Genomic DNA, 19777 nt, shown 5'->3' on the forward strand with positions numbered 1-19777 from the left:
TCAATGTCATAAATATACTTGATCAGATTATTTTCTTCAAGTTCCATAGGATGTGACAAATTATTGGACTTGTATTTTTATAGCAATGAACTTATTGACTGGTAAGAAAGAAAAACAAAACAAAACAAAAAGAAGCTATTCCAGTCCTCTCCAACGTGTTGGTAAATAAAGGCAAATGACACCAAAATGATGTCATTCTGATTACAGAGACTGCAGCTGATCCCTATCTTAACTGTTTCCACTTTTTCTTCAGTGCTCAAATTTCCCTCAGTTTCTCATCAATTCTGAAAAATATTGCCCTGGAAGAATATGACTAATCCGTAATTAACTCAGATGGTCAGCTAGGGGTTATACTGTATAATTCCTTATATTTACTAGTAGGAGCCAGACATGCAAATGAAAGCATGAAGATGACGGTTCTCATTTGGCCACTATACCAAATAGGAACATGGGAGCAGAGAGTATTTTTTAATTCAGCAGACTAAAATGACTTTAGCTAAGATAGACTGAGTAATATGAGAATGAAAAAGGGAAGTGTTTCTTGACCTCACAAATTATTTCAAAGTACTTATAGCGATTCATATCAATAGTGCCTGGCTTATTTCTTAACATGTCACTATGACCTGTTTTACATAGTCTTTTAAAAAATATATTTCAATATTTCATTGCATTCTTCTTTCTTTTTAATTTTCTCTTATTTATTTTTATTGAAGTAATTTACAATATTAGTTTCATATTAATAGTGATTCAAAATTTTTATAGATTATATTACATTTATAGTTACAAAACATTGGCTATATTCCCTGTGCTGTACAATATATCCTTTTAGCTTATTTATTTTTTACAGAGTAGTATCTCTTAATACCCTACCTCTATCTATTCCCTTCCTCTTCCATCACCCCACTGGTAACTACTAGTTCATTCTCTATATCTGCGTGTCTGCTTCTTTTTTGTTATATTCACTAGTTTGTTTTATTTTTTAGATTCCACATATAAGTGATAACATATAGTATTTGGCTTTCTCTGTCTGACTAATTTCCCTAGGTATAATACACCGTGTTGTTGAAAATAGCAAAATTTCATTCTTTTTTGTAGCTGAGCAGTATTCCATTGTGTGTGTGTTTGTGTGTGTGTATACATACATATATACATATATATATGTGTGTGTGTATATATATGTATATATAAAAATACCTTCTTTATCCATTCATCTGTTGATGGACATACAGGCTGCTTCCATATCTTGGTAATTATAAAGAATGCTGCTATTGGATATTGGGGTACATATATCTTTTCAAATTAATGTTTTTGTTTTATTTGGATATATATACCCAGGAATGGATTGCTGGATCATATAGTAGTTTTTAGTTTTTTTAGTTAGGTCATATTTTTAGGTTTTTTGGGAACCTTCATACTGTCTTTAAAAGTACATGTAAACTCGGCTTTGAATTTGATTTCTTGAATTGTGAAAAGGAATATTCTAAGCAAAAATTGAAGATATATCATTGTTTCAATGAAAGCATACTAATAAGCATATTTTTCACCCAGGTACTTACACAGAGTAGCAACAATTATTCAGAAACGATGGAGAGGTTACTTAGGCAGACAACATTATCAACTAATTGTGAAGGTAAATATAAAATTTATATATGTTGGCACTTGAATTATTAAATTTGTTGTAACTAATTCACTTTAGTCACATTTACATGTAGTTTTGAAGTTATTGATAATATTTATGTGAGAACAAAATTGGGTTTAATTTTTAGAATGAGAATTCTTCTCAGAAGCCTTTGCTGATTTTTCCATGGAGAATTGATGACTCATTTCTTTATACCCAAACTATACTAGATATTTTATTTTTGTTAAAGTACCGTTCACAGCATATGCATTTGTATGTATTATTTGTTGAAGAGTCTCTATTTTCTAGACGGTGAGCTCTTTCAGAGTAATCACTGTAGCTTGTTCATCTTTGGTCCACCAACATTTAGACCAATCCCTGGCCCATTGCACTGTCAATAAACATTGGTTGAAGTGCCCCAAATTAATTCTACAAAATAAAAGTGTAAGATAATTTCTCTCTGTGCTACTTACCATTTCCTATAATTGACTCTTGGGATTTTTGAAGATTGCCTTAATAAATATAGCATAACACAATCATCTATATCCACTGATAGACTTGCAGAAGTATGAGATAACATGCCAACTTATACTTCAGTTTAATTATTTCAGAAATTAAGAAAAAAATAATTTTTTGATACAAAATGAGGAGGTTTATAATCATTTGCCTACTTCACAAGTTTTCTGATTTGTTACTATTTTCTACTATAATACTTTAAATTTGTTCTTAATTTATTCTTTATTAGAGGCATCTAAGTGAAATTAAAAGATATAGAGAGGGAAAAGAAAAAAAATAAGTAAACTAAATGATAAGAGTTCACCTTTGGCAAGAAAAGTTTAAAACATGTTAAAATACAGGGACTGCTTGGAGTAAGAGCCTAATACTTTAGATTTAATGAAATAAATAAAGTATTTTTAAAAAAATGCTGGCCCAAACTTTTTACAAGTATTGGATCTTACAGTTAGGTTTAAAATCACTGTGATGCTCTTATAAAGCAGATTTGATGTCCCTACAGGGGAACCCATTTTAGTGATAACTTCTCTAAATAACATGATTCTCTCAAGTTAAGCTCCTATTTTAATACTATACGTTCCCACTTAATTAATATGTTACTTAAGATTTTAAAAATCCACCAAAACCAAAGAAAAGTTTATTCTTTTAATTTAACTGGCTGAATAGCCCACTTACATGTCTGCAACCAACTTAAAGTATCTTTCATTAATTTTGTTAATTGTTAGCATGGGGTTTCTTGTCTAGAACACAAATCTCTTACATCATTGACATTTCAGACTACTTAAAAAGTAATTTTTAAGTTTTGAAATAATTTCAGATTTACAGAAAAGTTGCAAAAATAGTACAAAGAATTCCCCTATATTCTTTATGCAGATTTCTTCACTAAAGTGAACAAATTTACTTTATCATTTTCTTTTACCCCTCTATACATATTTTTGGTCTTTTTTCTATGGTTATTTTGAATTATTTGAGACAAAGTTGCAGAAGTGGTGCCTCTTTCCTCTCAATTCATCAGTGGATATTTTCTACATAACCATATTAAAATGATCAGAATCAGGAAACTGACATCTGTACGATACTATTATCTAATCTTTAGACGCTATTCACGTTTCACTGATTTTCCCAATTATGTCATTTATAGCAAAAACATCTTTTCCAGGGTAAAAACCAGGATTTCACGTTGTACCTAGCTGTTGTTTTTCTTTAGTCACCTTTAATATGTTTGGTCTGTCTTTGCTTTTCATGACCTTGATATTTTTGAAGAATATAGACTATTTTTCAGATTATTCCTCAGTTTTGGTTTGGTTATGTTTCGTCATTGTTAGATTGAGGTTATGCCTTTTTTCTAGAAATACATCTCAATACATCATGTTAGGAACCATATACTGTCAGTTTGTTGCATGGCAGTTAACGCTAAATTTGATAATTTAACACACTTACACTGTAGACTTGCTATTTTTATCTTGTGAGGCAATGTTTTAAGACTGGGTATATACCTTCTTCCTCATCAAAAATTTTTACCCTAGGTTTAGCATCTAATGATGGATCTTACCAGAATCAATTATTATCATATTTGTCAAATAGTGATTTTCTAATTTTGTCATTTCTTCTGTTTATACTTGTTAGCACTTTAGCATAAGAAAGAACCTTTCTTCCTCTTCCTTTCTTTCCTCCTTCCTTTCTCTTTCTTTCTTTCTTTCTTTCTTTCTTTCTTTCATCAGTTTTAACTCATGAATTCCTACTTTATTTAATGGGTTATAATAAATTATCACTAATTGATTTGGTGCTAAAATTTTCCTAGATTTGGTCAGTAGGAGCTCCTTCAAGTCAGTTTTTAATAGAATCAGATTAATTAAATAGGATGATCAAAAATTAAGCTGTTTTCTATGGAGTAATGAGCATTTTTAGCCCTATTGTTTATTATTATTCATTAGTGGTTGGAGATCTATATCTTTGTGTAGACAAGACAGGAGCGTATACTTATGTATATGTCATTCCATGAACATTATGACTTAACTTTCATTGCTGCTATTTCTGCTCACGGCCACCATTCAGATGGTTATGAATTGACACCTCCTTTTAATCAAACATACTAAAGTGTATACATTTCAGTGACTATTGTCAAAATATTCAACTTTGGAATCTATATTTGTTCTAATGGTGTTGGAGTTGCTGAAAAAATATCTTTAAAAGTTCAAGTAATGAGCCACCCAAGAAAATTGTTTGTTACTTTAGTGTCTCAACTAGGTTTGATCAAAAAGAGTATTGCTCAGCATCATCGCCAAGTTATTCTCCAGATTTGCATCTAATTATCTTTGGGCTCTTGAAAACAATTAAAAATGGAGATTTTCCTTAGTTAGATTGGTTCTTGATGGTTTTTAAATCTATTAATCTGTAAGGTATTTCAGAACAGGTCTGTTTTATTTATTTATCTGTTTTTGCCATTGAATGCACATAAGGATTCAATAAATAACATAATCTGATCTCAGTACATAATTATTGAATGAGTTTAAAATAGCTGACATTTACTGGTTGACTAGTGAAATATTGTTCTAAGCATTTTGTATACTTAATGTATATACCAACTAAAGTCTTATACCAGTCCTGTGAATACTATCACCATTTAATAGATGACGAATTTTAGGCTCAGAGATAGTTACTTCCCCAAGGATACACGGTTAGTGATAAGTGGAGAAAAGTTCAAACCCAATTTGGTTTGATTCCGAAACCCTTATATATAGGTTTGATAGGCAGTTCAATCTCAGTCATTATTGGAGATTTCCCCTCTCTGGTTTATACAGAAGTCCTGTGAGACTTAAGTAGTGCCAACATAGCAGAGATTTTGTCGGGGCTTCATTCGTAAGATGTCTATTGTCCGAGCTTATGTGTGTGTTTGATCCTTCAGGATTCATCCTTGGAGGATTCCATGGCTACTGGGCCACATAAAGGGAAAGGGAATTTTTGCCAAAGATGATATCTTCCCTAGTGCTTAGAATCCTGTCTCTTCCACAGCTGCCACCAAGTTTATCCCTAGAGTTTTAGCCACCTCCCAGGAGCAATAAGAATGCCCAGTGTCGTATTTTCTTATTACAAAAGCTAACGCCCTGCTCTTTCCCAGGCATGTGGAATATTTACTCTGTTTTTTCTCTTTTTCTGCTTACACCTCTCCTCTTATCATCCCCACACACCCTCAGTGTAATTTCTCAGAGCTCAGATTTTAGGGCTGAGAACACATAGTCCTATAGCAATTATTTAAACCACCATTTCCAAATTTATTCTGCATAAATTTTTGTTTTTGCCTAACAGCTGTATATGAATACAATAATAATGCCATATAGTATATATTAGGCTACAAAATGAATGGTATAGTTAGCAATTTTAAAACTTTAGTAACAGTTGCTGTTACTAAAATATAGCAAAATTTTTAGCCCTGTATGTAAAATAAGTACAAACAGTGCAGCTATTTTGGAATCAGAAGAAACAGAACTGCTTGGTCTCTTTCCCTGTGGCCTCTGTTGTCATCTGAGCCACCAGAGCATAATCTGAAAGCCACTGATTTTAATTTGCTTGTCTGGGGAAGGATCACCAAAAACTGATGTTATTAACTGCCTGGGGGAAGAGAACTTGAGGAATAAGCGTAGGAAGTAGACTTTTTACTGTAAACTCTTTGGTAGCTTTTGAATTTTAAACACTGTGAATATATTATCTATTAAATAAATTAACTAAAAAGGAAAGTCAATTTAAAAGGCACTACCCCCACCAAACACACACAGGCAAGTAATAAGCGCTCAGGTGAGAAGTTAATGTTACCTCCAAAAGTCTAAGAGGTGAGACTTGCACTGAACCTCAGGGCATCAGTAGACTATAGCCTGGGGAGAGGGAAGGCCATTTCGGTTAGGAACTGCGTGAATGAAGGTCTGAAACTGGGAATGAGCGTGGTGTAACAGGAAATGGTGAGGATGTTGATCTAGATGGCTCAGAGTATTTGAGGCGCAGCGGCAGGTTGGTAAGGAGCTGAATGTGACTTTAATAAAATAACTTCCTACATTTTTAAAGGACTTCCTTTTTTTTTTTTTTTGCGCGCGGTACGCAGGCCTCTCACTGTTGGGGCCTCTCCCGTTGCGGAGCACAGGCTCCTGACGCGCAGGCTCAGCGGCCATGGCTCATGGGTGCAGCCGCTCCGCGGCATGTGGGATCCTCCCGGACCGGGGCACGAACCCGTGTCCCCTGCATCGGCAGGCGGACTCTCAACCACTGCACCACCAGGGAAGCCCTAAAGGACTTTCTTGTTTAAACACATGTTTTACATTCATTGTTTCATATTTTCCAGTAACAGTCTGTCAAGTCGAACGTGCAGGTGTTGTATCTTCATTTTATAGGCGGAGACATGGAGGCTCAGGGTGATTAGATGATGGGCCTCAGTTCCTGATCCCTGCAGATCCATATGCTAAGTACATACTAAACGTCTTCTCTGGAGGTCCCTCAGATAGCCCCAATCTGTTCCTCCTTCTCTATTCCTTTATTCAGGTAAATGGTACAGCCGTTCAGCTGGAAACCCACAGTCATCCCTGACTCCCCACCACCTTCTTTTCCCCACCCCCTCTCTCTTATCAGTCATCAAATACTTTGCATTGTCCCTCAGAAAATCTCTTGACTCCAACCTAAACTTGATAGTTTCACTCCCATGCCCACCGTCCTCACTGTAGCATACAGCACAAAATTCATACCCTTCAACATGACATGTCACGTTTTCATAGTCTCATGATTGCTTATCTAACCTCACTTCTTGCTAAACCTGTATAAACATACTCTGGACACGTTAAACCACTTTCCATGCTATATCAAGATACGCCATGCCCTACAGGTTTTTTGCAAATGCTCTTTACTCTGCCTGGAATGCCATTCTTCACTCTGACCTGCCTCCCATTGGTCTGAATCCCTATTCATCCTTCAAGACTTTACTTACGGATTAACCTTCCGGATCTCCTGAGGCTGAGTATAGAATGGTAGGAGACTGCAGATATTAGGTGTGCCTTCCTCATGCTTTACTCCTGTAGGTGTTTGTGTTGCTGTGACCCATTTGTTTATTTACATCTCTTATTTGGGAGCTCCTGAGATGCAATGACTATTCTATTTATTATATCTCAAACGATCACAGTAAATGTCACATAGAAAGCCTGTAGAATTTTTTGCTAACTGGATAAATTAATAACTCACCGGGATATAAGTTAGAAGACTTCTCTATGGTCAACCTAGCTGGTAGATTGGTATCCACATGTGCCAAAAACTCTTCCCTACCCGCCTCCTCATAAAATAATGATTCCTCCCCATCTCATTGATTTTGGGCTAAGCCATGTGTTGTGGGCCATAGCCACAGGGAAACTTAGCCCATGTGTAATGTGAGTAAGAAATAAACTTTTTGTCTTATAAGCTAGTAAGATAGCTGCATTTTTATCTCAGCAAAGCTGATTAATGGTTGTAATGACAACAAAAGCATGGATGTTGATAAGAAAACATTCTGAATGGGACACTCAGTGAAGCTTTTACAAAAAGATGCTGTGAGATTTTGAGTTTGTGATGATGTTAGGACACCTCCATGTGGTGGTGTCTTGTACGGCGATTTTGCTATCTCTCGGAAGAGTGTCTGGCACGTTATAATTAGCACTGAACAAAAGCTTATTAAAGAGGACTTTTAGATGAAGAGTCAGAGCTAGAGATAAAGGTTTTAGAGCCATCATTATAAGATGGCAGGATTTTCTACCTGATGGAAAAGTATCTGAACAGTAGAGCAGAGGGCCAAGGATTGAGGCTTGTGGAATGCATTAGTAGGATTTAGGCAGAGGAAGGGAGTTATAGGTAGATAATAAGCAGAAAAAGAGACACAGTATCACAGGAAGCAGAGGAGAAAACTGTTAGAAAACTTGGAGTTATCAACAGTCTCACATGTGGCAAAGGTCAAACAAAGGGAACTGTGGAAAGTCAGAAGTCCTAGGATCTCTTTAGATAAGTTCTGTATTTTTAGACAGCCTCCCTCAAAATTCTACCATACCAGAATATTTCTATCCAGCTTTTAAATAATTCTCACAGCAACACCAGTCAACTTATCCAGTCCTATAGTGTTATGCGTTCTCCACTATGGTGCCCTCACTAACCCACGATAACAGAGCCATTCCGGTTTTCTTTTCTGATTTGATTCTTTTCTGCTTCCTGGATGACTATTGTTTTTGTTTATTTTAACTTTCAGTATCCATTCAGGTCTTCCTGCTGACTTTAATGCTGCCGTATCTGGCAACATAACCCAAATTTGTCCGTCATAGGGACCGAGGACTGTTGATTCACAACCTCAAAAACCTTTCCCTGTTAGTGAGGATGTGCTCTGATTCTTCTTTTTTATTAACAGTGGATTTCTAGTCACCTGGTGTGTGTGTTCAGTGCACGTGCATCCCAGACCTGCTGAATTCCTGCTATGATTTTACTGAAACCTGCGCTTCCCATTGGATACTCAAATGGTCCTACTGTTTTGGTCCCCTTCTTGTTTTCAACTGTATAATGTTCTATATAGCTTGTCCTTACCACTTTTTGCTTTATTTCATAAATGGTGTAGTGAAAATAGTTATTTCTGTAGGCGATAGTACCAGAAAAGTGTTCAAATATTTCATCTCCCTCTTTCGGAAAACTAACACTTTGAGCGTTACCTGAGTGAATTCATCAATATAACCTAATAGGACAGCTGTATGCATCTTGTTATCCTTTTCAATTTCCCCATTATATAGTTTATATGATGTTTAATATCAAGTACACTATTTTTAGTCACCACACTCTGAGAGCAGCTACCCTGATATATGTGATTAATTCTATATGCATTATTGTGAAAAAATATATGTAACTGTAGTTCTGAACAGCTCAGTGTTATGTTTTTAAATTGAGATCATTTGGTGAATAACATATATATGGCACCACATTAACAGAACTTGGTTAAAACTTTTTGTTAAAGTATATTAATAGCCTCTGGTAGAACTGATTAATTTATAAAGATAATATTCATTAAAAATAGATTATTCTTCAAATTATAAAAATAATTTATTGCTGAAAAGGCTCACAGTACTTATATACTGCTTATCATTTTACTGCTCTTCTCACAAAGTTTTCGTATTTGATTAGTATTTGAAAGAGTAACAATGGAAAGAGATCCTATTAACTTTAAGTGGAACAAAGGATCTCATCTGCTATCAAATCCCATTTTGCGTTGTCATGATAAATATCAGCAGGTTTGTCTTTGAATGGATAGTAAAAATACATAAAATTTCAGTCATTATTTTTAAAACTGATGAGATTGTCATGGTTGCTTGTACGGACATTTTTATTTCTCTTCATTAGATAAATGAATGTTCCTTCTATGAGCCCAACTCTTTTTATAAATCTCTTTATAAGGCTTCCAATTCAGTTATATGTTAATGAGGCAACATTTATCACTCTTCAGTGTTAGAGCAGAAAACTGAAACATAATCTATTTTTTCCCCTCAGGATCTGACATTTTAAATAAATACCAAAGGCTGGATAACTTAAGACTCTGACTTTTCTAATATAAATTTAAAACTTTGCTAACATATTTTCATTATAATAATATGATTTAGAATTAGTTTACTTGCTTTTAAAGATTACATTAATAATAACGGTGAAAAATAATGTAATTGGCTTTTAATTTTGTGTGTGTGTAGAAGACGGAAGGTTATTTTAACAATCAGCTGTTGATAACGACCAGATTGGTATCAGTTGCCAGCGAACAAGGCAAAGCATATGCACAAAATACTCATGATTATTTGATACTAAATCATTTTAATGATCATACTCAAAATTATGAAATGAGGATGGCACTGATGTGGAAAATAACAAAGGCACAGGCTCCCCAGATCTGTTATCCATATGTGCCTGGCTTCTCGAGTTTCCAGAGTCATCACTTTAATGCAAATATTTCCTCTGTATTGCCCAGCCTAGCAAATAAAGCCAGTTGATCTGGTCAAGTTCATATAGATGTATTACTCAAATTTATTATAAATATGTATTACTTTAAATGTTCTGTTTTTGAAAATGATTGACCGTTTGAAACTCAGGTTTTCTTGGTTTCCAACCTAAATGCTCAACAATAATGGAAAGATTAGTTAATTTATGATATGTTCATTAGCAAACTATCAATGTAGCCATTGTATATAAACATATGTGAAGAAGGACTTGAAACTGAGGAGAAGGACATACCTGTACTAGATCTGTCTACTAGGTGGAAAAGCCCTTAATAGAAATTAAGCTATCAGGGATTTAAGGAGAAGAATTTGCAATCTGAGTTTAAGACTTAAGAGGAGAAAATAGTTCACAGCGTCTGGAACATGGCTATGGGAAGTGGATGTCATTGCGACTGGGAAAGGCAGGCAATAGTGAGAGCAGGTAATTTAGTGTGTTGTATATGTGAATTTGGAAAGCCTTAAGATACGGCAGGAGCTGTGGTGAAGAATAAGACCTTTAGCTTGGTGCCAAAACGCTAAGAGCATATTATTGGAGTAGGTCAGGGGAGGCGAGGAGGGGAAAGGAGAGTGTACCTAGAGACCTGAGGACGGGTGACAACACCAAAGGGAGAGAGAGTGATAAATGTGAAAAGCTTGAGAGTAAACAGTGAGGTTTTTTGTTCTTTGGGTTTTTGTCGTGGTAGTTGTTGTTGCTTCTAAAGGAGTACTTCCTACTGGTTTGAAATGGTTTGAAAGTATCCACTGGAGCTGAGAGAATGCCAGCAGCTTCTTCCAGTTGCTGGTGCTTAGACTGGGGGAGAAAAGGTGGTTTCTCCTATAAATGTTTGTGAGAACAGCAGGACACAGAGGATTTGGACAGCTAGAAAAGGATGATAAGACGTTTTAGGCAAGGCGAGTAGTAGGAGCACGGACGTGAAGAAGAAAAGATAATAATTTGATCAGATTGAGGTTTAAAGGAGCAGCGTGGTGGGAGATGATCGGAGAACAAAATTGGGACCTGGTGCAGTGAGCTTTGAATATCACTTGACCTCTAAGAGAATGGTTCTAACCTATCCCCACCCCTGCCCCTGCACTGTAATTCACCTGGTAGAAAAAACGGAAACTCACACACAAGACATGCTCCCATCGATATCACGGTTCAATCCCATTGAATAGCAGCCCTGTCCAAAAGGTCCACATGGATGCTGACCACTGAGAAAATCGATTTTAAAAGGAATACAACTTCCAGAAAAAATTTCAGAAGCCTTCTGAAAATTGAGCTAGGTGACATGACAAGGGCCATATGGCCAACAAGTGGTTTATTTAGTGTTCAAATGCGATTTTCATCCCAGTAATTCTTCCTACTCTATCTGTTCTAAATGCAACATATCAATTCTGTTTATCTTTCTCTCCCTCTTTTCTTTCTCCCCCTCCCTCTCTTTTCCCCTTCCTTCATTTAGTCAACAAATAGTTGGGAAACATCTATAATTGAATATCATGTTTTCATTACATTGAAACTATCATCTTTTATGCTTGATTTTCACCCCAGATCTTTAGTCTTCCTCTTTAAAATAGACTTGGTACCTTAATGATAAAATAGGAAATTAATATATAGTAAGGAAAATTTGGGGATTTTTCTCTGCTGATGAATTACTATCGTCTGTCATTCTTGGATATGTTATCAATATTTAGTAGCTGTGATATATTTGCTTATCCAACTCCATGGAATGGAAGAAAAAAAAAAACTTTTAGGACAGAATCCTGGAAAATAATATTAAGAACAAGGGTTTTAGTATGAATTATAATTTAACTACTCATGTAACCAAAAGAACAAATATTAGTATAACAAATAATCATCATTGCTCAGAATAGAAATATAGAGACAGTATTTTACAAAATCTCAAAGCATCTAATGTGTCTCATAGATAGCTTATGGAAATGCATGATTCACATTCACAAATTATTTTTTAGTGGTTTTAAAAATTGTGGTAAAATATATATAGCATAAAATTGATCATTTTGACTATTTTTAACTGTCCTGTTCAGTGACATTAAGTACATTCACATTGTTATGCAAGTATCACCACTAACAATCTCCAAAACGTTTCCATCATCTTAAAGGGAAACTCTGTACCCACTAAACACTAGCTCCTCCTTTTCCCCCAGTGCCTGGTAACTACTATTCTACTTTTTGTCTCTGTGAATTCGACTAATCCAGGTACCTCATATAAGTGGATCATACATTGTTTTCTCAGATGTTTCTGTGGTACTTTCGGATCTGGGCTATAGAATTGAGAGTCAATGTAACATCTGTCTGTGCTCCACATGAGAATGATAACCTGGAATCAAAGTGCTTTCCCACCTTTTAACTATAAAATTCAAAATTCTTAGGCTCAAACCTATATCTCTTCTTTGTTCAGAATAAATTTTAACCTCTTATACCGTTTGGAATTTTACTTATAGTTAAATCACATACTTTTAGCCGCAAAATGTGTAACAGTGATAATCCCTTTCCTAATGACCATCAGCTATGTCCCAAGCACCTTAAATATCTGATCTCATTTTATTCTTCACAAGAACTCCATGGAGTATGTGATATCCCATTTTGTAAGGCTAGAAGTCAAGACTGGGAGACTTCAAGTAACTTGTTCAAGCCGCACAGCTGGTAAGAGCAACGTCAGGACCTGAACTCAGGTCTGTGGCTTGAAAGCTCGCTAATGCCCACTGCTGCTGACTGAACAGCAATATGAAAAAAGATAAGAAACAATATCTTTTTCTGAACCCAACTTTCTCAAATATATAATTTCCAATATGTTTCTTCTGTGTAAAAATATTTACTGGTTATATTTGCCTTGAAGAAATACTCTAAGTAAATATTTTAAGTTGACCTCAAACACCAAGAATTATGCCTTGCTTGCCATAACGAAGAAAGAGAATTTAAAATGAAGTAACATCATTGTGTTCATTTGTAAATAACACATTGCAGCCAACTGTTTACTAACTGCTCAGACTGTTGATAACTAATCTAGCCCTGCTGCTCTCCACAGACAATTTGCTGTGGATCAGATCAGGCAATTCAAACAATACTAATTACAGTGAAACCCTTTTATATGAATTCCTGTTTGTTGCAGGGAGGAAGAAAACCCCTATATAAAAGGCTAAGGCACTTATCTCTGATTTTTGCTGAAACATAACACCTATTACCTAAGTTCAAGTTTATATTAGTCTGATGAGTTTTGACTGAATAAAATGGATAAAGGTGTATTTTGTGTGGAAAAAATATGTATTTCAATGTTTATTGTACTGTCATGAATTATGTTATGAATTATGTTAATTGTGTCTTTTTAATTGAAAGAGCAGATGTGGAAGTTTTATTTAAAGCAATATTTTCACTGAAATAAGCTATGTTGCTAAATGATTATTTACTGTCACCGAGATTCGTGCATTAAAAGACAAATGTGTCTCTACTAGAAAGAAGCCAAGTCTTTAGGAAGTCTTCATTATGTCAGGGGATTTGCTGTAACATGATATCATTGTATTTATGATTTTATGGTGTTGAAATGAATATTAAATGAAACAAAATTCCCAAGGATTACTCAGGAGGCAGCTAAGTACATAACATTTTGTACAGATGGTTGGAAGGCACAATTTTGCTCCATCACTGCATCCATATCCTTGAACGATTTCGACTGAAGACAGCATTTCTTTGAATTTTTCATTAAACCAGACGTCTTGAAATATGAATTCCTTTTATGTTTCTGTGAGTTTTGGCTAAAAGAACCCCAGTGAATAAATCATACAATACTACGTGTCACCAGCACTTGTGAATATTTCTGCTTTGTTATTCTATTCTCAGTAGAGCACCATTGATTATCAAACTCAGCGGAGAGCATTTTATGGTCATATATCTCCATTAGCTCCTAGTTTGACTACCATAGATTTTTCTGGTTAAGCCTGCATTATGTATTAGGAAGCCTATCTCTTCAATACAAAGTTTGATTTCATTTTTCTAAGCATAGAACTCTTATTATGTATTATGTATAAAGATTCTTATCTTTTATATGTAAAAATAGGCTGCACTGTCTTTGTGTAAAACTAAAATATATGCCATCTTTTTTTTTTTTCTCGATTCACAGTTAGCATATTACACTATGAAGATGAATCTCTACAATGCAATGGCTGTCAGGGTAAATATTTCTTCACTTGTTAAACAAATGAAAAGTCAATTGTGCCCTGAATTCGCTTTTAATAAAATGAGCAAACCAGTATAATGCAAATTTGATTGATATGCTAATGGTAAAGAGAGAAAAGAGTACATAGTTAAAAAGTTAGTTGTACTAAATAGTTTTGGCAGTGTTAAAAATTAGAGTAAAATGTAAAACATGTAATTATCAATGCTTATGTTTTAGAATGTTAAATATCTCTGAGCCATGACTAGAGGAAGACTAAATATTAATGAAGCAATGGATTAGTTTCCATATGTCATATAAAATATTGTGATAAATAGATGAGCATGGTTCTGGAATATAAGATTCCTGCCCAATACAAATCAATTAGAAATTATTCATATGATTTCACAGTAATAAAGTCAGTTTCCAGCTTAGAAGTTTTATTTCTATCATTTCTGTGTTCACTTTTATGTGTTATTTGCCTAATAGGAAGCTGAATTTAGCGATTATGAGGCTTCCTTGGTTTCTGCTGAGATTTGGGGAAGAGCCACGACAAAAGTATAATTTCTTTAGTATCAGACAATATGATTTTAGCTTAATTGTGAAGGTATTATAAATGGGGAAATTACTTAAGTGAATTTCATTAACGTCCTTAAAACCTGTGTTTTAATGTTACCCTATTATATTCTCTCTCATTAGTCTATTAATTCTTGCTTCTGCTAATAACGGATTTTATTTTGGGTGAAGAAAGATAGTAAAATACCTTCTGAAAGTCCTGTGTTGAACTAAGGCAAGTTGAATTAACATTATTTTGCTGACTTACACTGCTTTGGGAAGGGACCTTCCTATGCAGATGTGAGTGTGTTGGAGCCCAGCCCAGGGCAGATCTCTAGCATCTGTCCGCCTCTCGGTGGTTCTGTAGTGTAAGGGGAAAAAAGAAGAGGAAGAAGTAGATCTTTTTTGCTTCTTTTCCAGAGGCAGATACTCCAGATGCACTGGTCTATATTTACCTTTCTTAGAAATTCAGTAATATAAGAAAATAATGTGGCTTTCCTCTTTTAACGGGAATGCTTGAGTCTGGGAATTTAGGAGATTCTGATTCTCTGTACAGCTCTGCCAAAGACTTAACCTCTGAGCCTAAAACAGTGTTAGATTTTTTTTCTTTTCTGCATGCCCTTTGTCAGATACATCTGCAAAGTAAAAAACAATAGATGACGGAGGACCTAAAGCAGTTGATGGCAGGAGGCTTAGACGTCCCCATAGATCACCGTAGGTCACCAAGGGAGACAGAGGCTCAGGAGTCAGGGTTAGAAAAATGCATTTTCTTGTTTATTATTTAGCCCCCAATTTTGTATTGAATTCTGATCTGGCTTGAATCATTAAGATTCCTTTTACCTTGACCGGGCATATCTAAGAAACTCATATCAAACCAAGCCATTGAGAAGGCAGTGTTTTTGACTTATTCTCACATCATACTAAAAGCTACATTTCCTAACGTTACTGAACCAAACTTGGGTCCTCTTGCCCATACACAGTAAAGCCAATCTACTGACACCGGGTTGTGGTGAAGGAAAGTGGAGCATTTATTTCAGGCACCAAGCAAGGGTTTCCGGTAGCTAGTGCTTAAAAGGCCCGAACTCCCTGAAGGCTTTCAGGGAAAGGTTTTTAAAGACAGGGTGAGGGAGGGGCATTGTGGGGTGTGTGATCAGCTAGTAAACATTCTTCCGATTGGTTGGTGGTGAGGTCATCAGGAGTCAACATCATCAACCTTCCGGTTCCAACTGGCCTGGGGTCTCCGTGCTTGCGGGCAACATACAGTTAACTTCTTCTGCTTGGTGGTGGTTTCAGTATCTGCAAAACAGCTCAAAGCATACGGCTCAGAATATTATCTATAGTCCTTGAGGAGGAACTAAAGGTCCTTAAGTTTGTTTAATGGCTAAACTATTATTATTTTGTCTTGCTTGACTGTTTTCCTTTCTTTCTGCATTTTCTCATTTCTCTGATTAAATTTACTCTTTGGAACTTGGGGAAGGCCTAGGAGGCTAAAACTTCTCTACAGACAAGAGGCAGATGGAGGATGCGGGGTGTGGGTCAGTTCTGGGAAGGCCCCATAGGGTCCTGCTCGGTCACACCTAATAGTATTGCCCAGGGTTACCTCATCTTTGCTTAAAATCAGCAGACAATGTTGAACTCTCCCTAAGACCTGTGATCCTAGAAAACAGCAAAGTTTAAACCCCTCCCCCCCAACTCTTTTGTGTTTTGGAAACAGCTTACTGCAAAGAAACCCACCCTTCCCCATATGACTTAGCTGTGGATGGCCCCTTGTTTACCTATGACAAGGCCAGACACAGTCCCCCAAATTCCCATTTTTTTAACCTCACAAATGATTAGCTGAACTGATTGTCTCCATTGGTCAACTGGAAAAAACATGTTTATTAACCAAACTGTGCTTAAGCTTCTCTCCTTCCCCTAGGTCCCTGAACTTTAGCCAGCATACGGCATCTCCTTAGTACCTCCTCTTGAGAATGGGCTTCAGGGTAAAAGCATTCTCAGATCTCCTATATGATTATGCCACCCTTTTATCCCACTTCCCCACATCAGGTTCTTTCCAGCCTTGTTCACACCTTCCTATTAAAAGGAAAACTCTTTTTGCCTAAGTTTCGCCATGTTTGCAAATCTTATGGTCAAAGATTCTCCTTATCGCAATAGTCTACCTCCATCGCTGCAGGAATCACTCACCCCCTCTTTCTTGCAGTAATTCTTTCAAATCAAGTCTCTTCTTGTTAGGTCCAGATTTGTTTTCTTTCCTTTTATTATTTTTTTTTAAATAAATTTATTTATTTATTTATGGCTGTATTGGGCCTTTGTTGCTGCGCGTGGGCTTTCTCTAGTTGCGGCGAGCGGGGGCTACTCCTTGTTGCGGTGCGCGGGCTTCTCATTGCAGTGGCTTCTCTTGTAGCGGAGCACGGGCTTTAGTAGCTGTGGCACGCGGGTTCAGTAGTTGTGGCTTGTGGGCTCTAGAGCGCAGGCTCACTAGTTGTGGCGCACGGGCTTAGTTGCTCCGCGGCATGTGGGATCTTCCTGGACCAGGGCTGGAATCTGTGTCCCCTGCATTGGCAGGCAGATTCTTAACCACTGTGCCACCAGGGAAGCCCCATATTTGCTTTTTATTTGACACATTCCAGAAGAGAACAGTAGAGGTGGGAATGCAGTGGTCATTAAAGCAAAGGGGAGGAAGACTTGAGCATTACATAGAGGTTGAAATGATCCCCTAAAGGCACTCAGGAGTTTTTGCGAGGCTCTGTGGAGATGTAAATACTACTGTGGGAAATTTATAATAGAAACCCTTCTCTACAAAGATGTTCAAAGACTTCCTTCAGAGGTTTGGATGAGTTAATTTGGTAACTTGGTAATGAGGAATCAGGAATGAGGCTTGCTGGCACAGAGGCTGATGCGATTACCTAACAAAGATTAATTTTTAGCATTGAGTGATCACATGACTGGAACTGAACTTATTTGTAATGGACTTGGACAAATCTATTTGTAAGTGGATTTTTTTGCAAGATGGTGCTCTGAAAATTTGTCTGCGGGAATGAGAGGCTGAAAAGACCAATGTGTGGTCCACATACCTTCATGGCATACACATCTGAAGATTACAACCCCAGCTTGATACCAGCAGCTGAAGTTTTACTTCTACTAGCCACAACTCTGCCTTTTCAGTTTTTAAGCTATGAAGTAACTTTTCTCAAAAGAGCTTAACTTTGCTCAAAAGAGCTTAACTTTGCTCAAAAGAGCTACCCTTTAAGTGATTAAAATGTGGGTGGCAGTGAGTGTACAGGTGGAAGAATTTCTAGGAGATAACTACCAGAAATCTATATGGCCACTAATATTCAGACAGATACATTTTTATATATGCACCTAAATCATACAGGAGAAAATAAAAAACTTTTGTCTTACTCTGCCTCATATACTGAGTCAATTGCAAATTATGTATTTGACTATTGACTCCTAGCATGACAAGTTATATTCAATTGTCAAAGAGGCTAGTGGAGCATTTCTGAAAAGAGAAGGAATTTAAAATTTTCATTTGTAGCTACATTCCTAAATAGATGTCACTTTTTTTATAATGAAGAATAAATTATATGTATGTGATTATTTAATGTCATAGATATTCATATCTTGATTTGCTGCCTTTATTTTTTAAAAGGTCACCTTTTCTCTAAAGATTTTACCATCCTCCTACCTGTGTAGAATTGATCACTCTCCTTTTTTTAATGTCCCTATTTTACCATCAACATACTTCTGTTGTAGAACCTGTAACAATTTATTATCCTTACTAATTTACATGCCTGTGTCCACCCTCCCCCACACCCCAAACACTGTAAGTCTCTTGGGGCCCGGATCCTATCTTCTTAGTCTTTGTATCTACAGTTCCTGGCTTATACTAGGTTGTTAAATAAATGTCCCTGAATAAATCAATGAACATTGGCTCATGCTTTTTTAAACAAGGAGTAAAAAAGTTGTTTGTTTTAAATATTCTTTGTTTAGGTCCCTTGGCGGCCTTGATGGAAATTATTTAAGCCTTTGCTGGTAGATCTTTAAGGCTTTTTTGAGTGCCCGACTAGGCTAGGTGGTGTGGATAAACTGGACATGGGAAGGTAATATTTGGTCAGCGCAGTTCATATGTGAATGGAAGACCTCATGAGCTTTGTGACGTTGCCAAAATGCTATAACAGGTACAAACTTGAAGGAGGCTTGCGATGATACCAGCTGCTGTCAGAACCCACAGTGTGCCTGTACAAAACCCCTGCAACTCATTTGCAGCTAGGCCAGTGACAGTCAATTAATACAGCAATAAATTGCTCAGTAAATTTTTATCTTAGCTCCTGGGGCCCTATTCCTCCCGTTTCTCCGTGTGACAGACACATTATTGCCTTTTTGGTCTTTAATTTGAATTTACTCCAGGTTAGGTTCTGCTTTTCCTCCAGCATCTTGGCTGCTGCTCTGTGGATCTCGTTTAAATTTGACCCCCAGGTTTTTTTTGCAGTTCTCACTCTTTGAACAGCTTTTAGTATCTTATACAAATGTCATGAGTTGATTCATCTACTCAACTTCTTTCTCTCCCTGTTCCATCTAGATGTACGATTGTGTATCTTTTTACAGCCTGGCGCAGAACTGACCCTCCATTTCTGATGCTACTGAGCATCTACTTAAGCACTTGGGTGTCACTTCAGACCCTCCAAACACAGGGCTTGGAGAATCAGTTTTCTAATACTATAAAGACGAAACGCAAAATTACTTTATGGGTAGAAAGCCCATTTATAAATATCCACAGGTAGCAAAAAAAAGTGCAGTTTAGTGGAATTATTTCATCCATCCTAAGGTCTTTTACTTGTTCCTTTTCTCCAGTACTTGGATTCATGGTTCTCGACATTTAGGATTTTTTTTTCGTTATGGCTTTTGTTTACTGGCTGACCACA

General features: G+C 36.3%; 1 protein-coding gene across 1 annotated transcript in view; it reads left to right on the top strand.

The window, feature by feature from the left end:
• Nucleotides 1–19777, top strand: part of SPATA17 (spermatogenesis associated 17) — a 185883-nt gene that overhangs the window by 25396 nt on the left and 140710 nt on the right. The window contains exons 3-4 of the mRNA XM_029229840.1: nt 1549–1630; nt 14265–14315. Coding sequence (XP_029085673.1) covers nt 1549–1630; nt 14265–14315 — 133 coding nt within the window. The remainder of the gene's footprint in view (nt 1–1548; nt 1631–14264; nt 14316–19777) is intronic.

Source organism: Monodon monoceros, unplaced genomic scaffold (genome assembly GCF_005190385.1).
Source record: "Monodon monoceros isolate NGI ecotype Baffin Bay Population unplaced genomic scaffold, NGI_Narwhal_1 Super_Scaffold_18, whole genome shotgun sequence".
Taxonomy (NCBI): Eukaryota; Metazoa; Chordata; class Mammalia; order Artiodactyla; family Monodontidae; genus Monodon; species Monodon monoceros.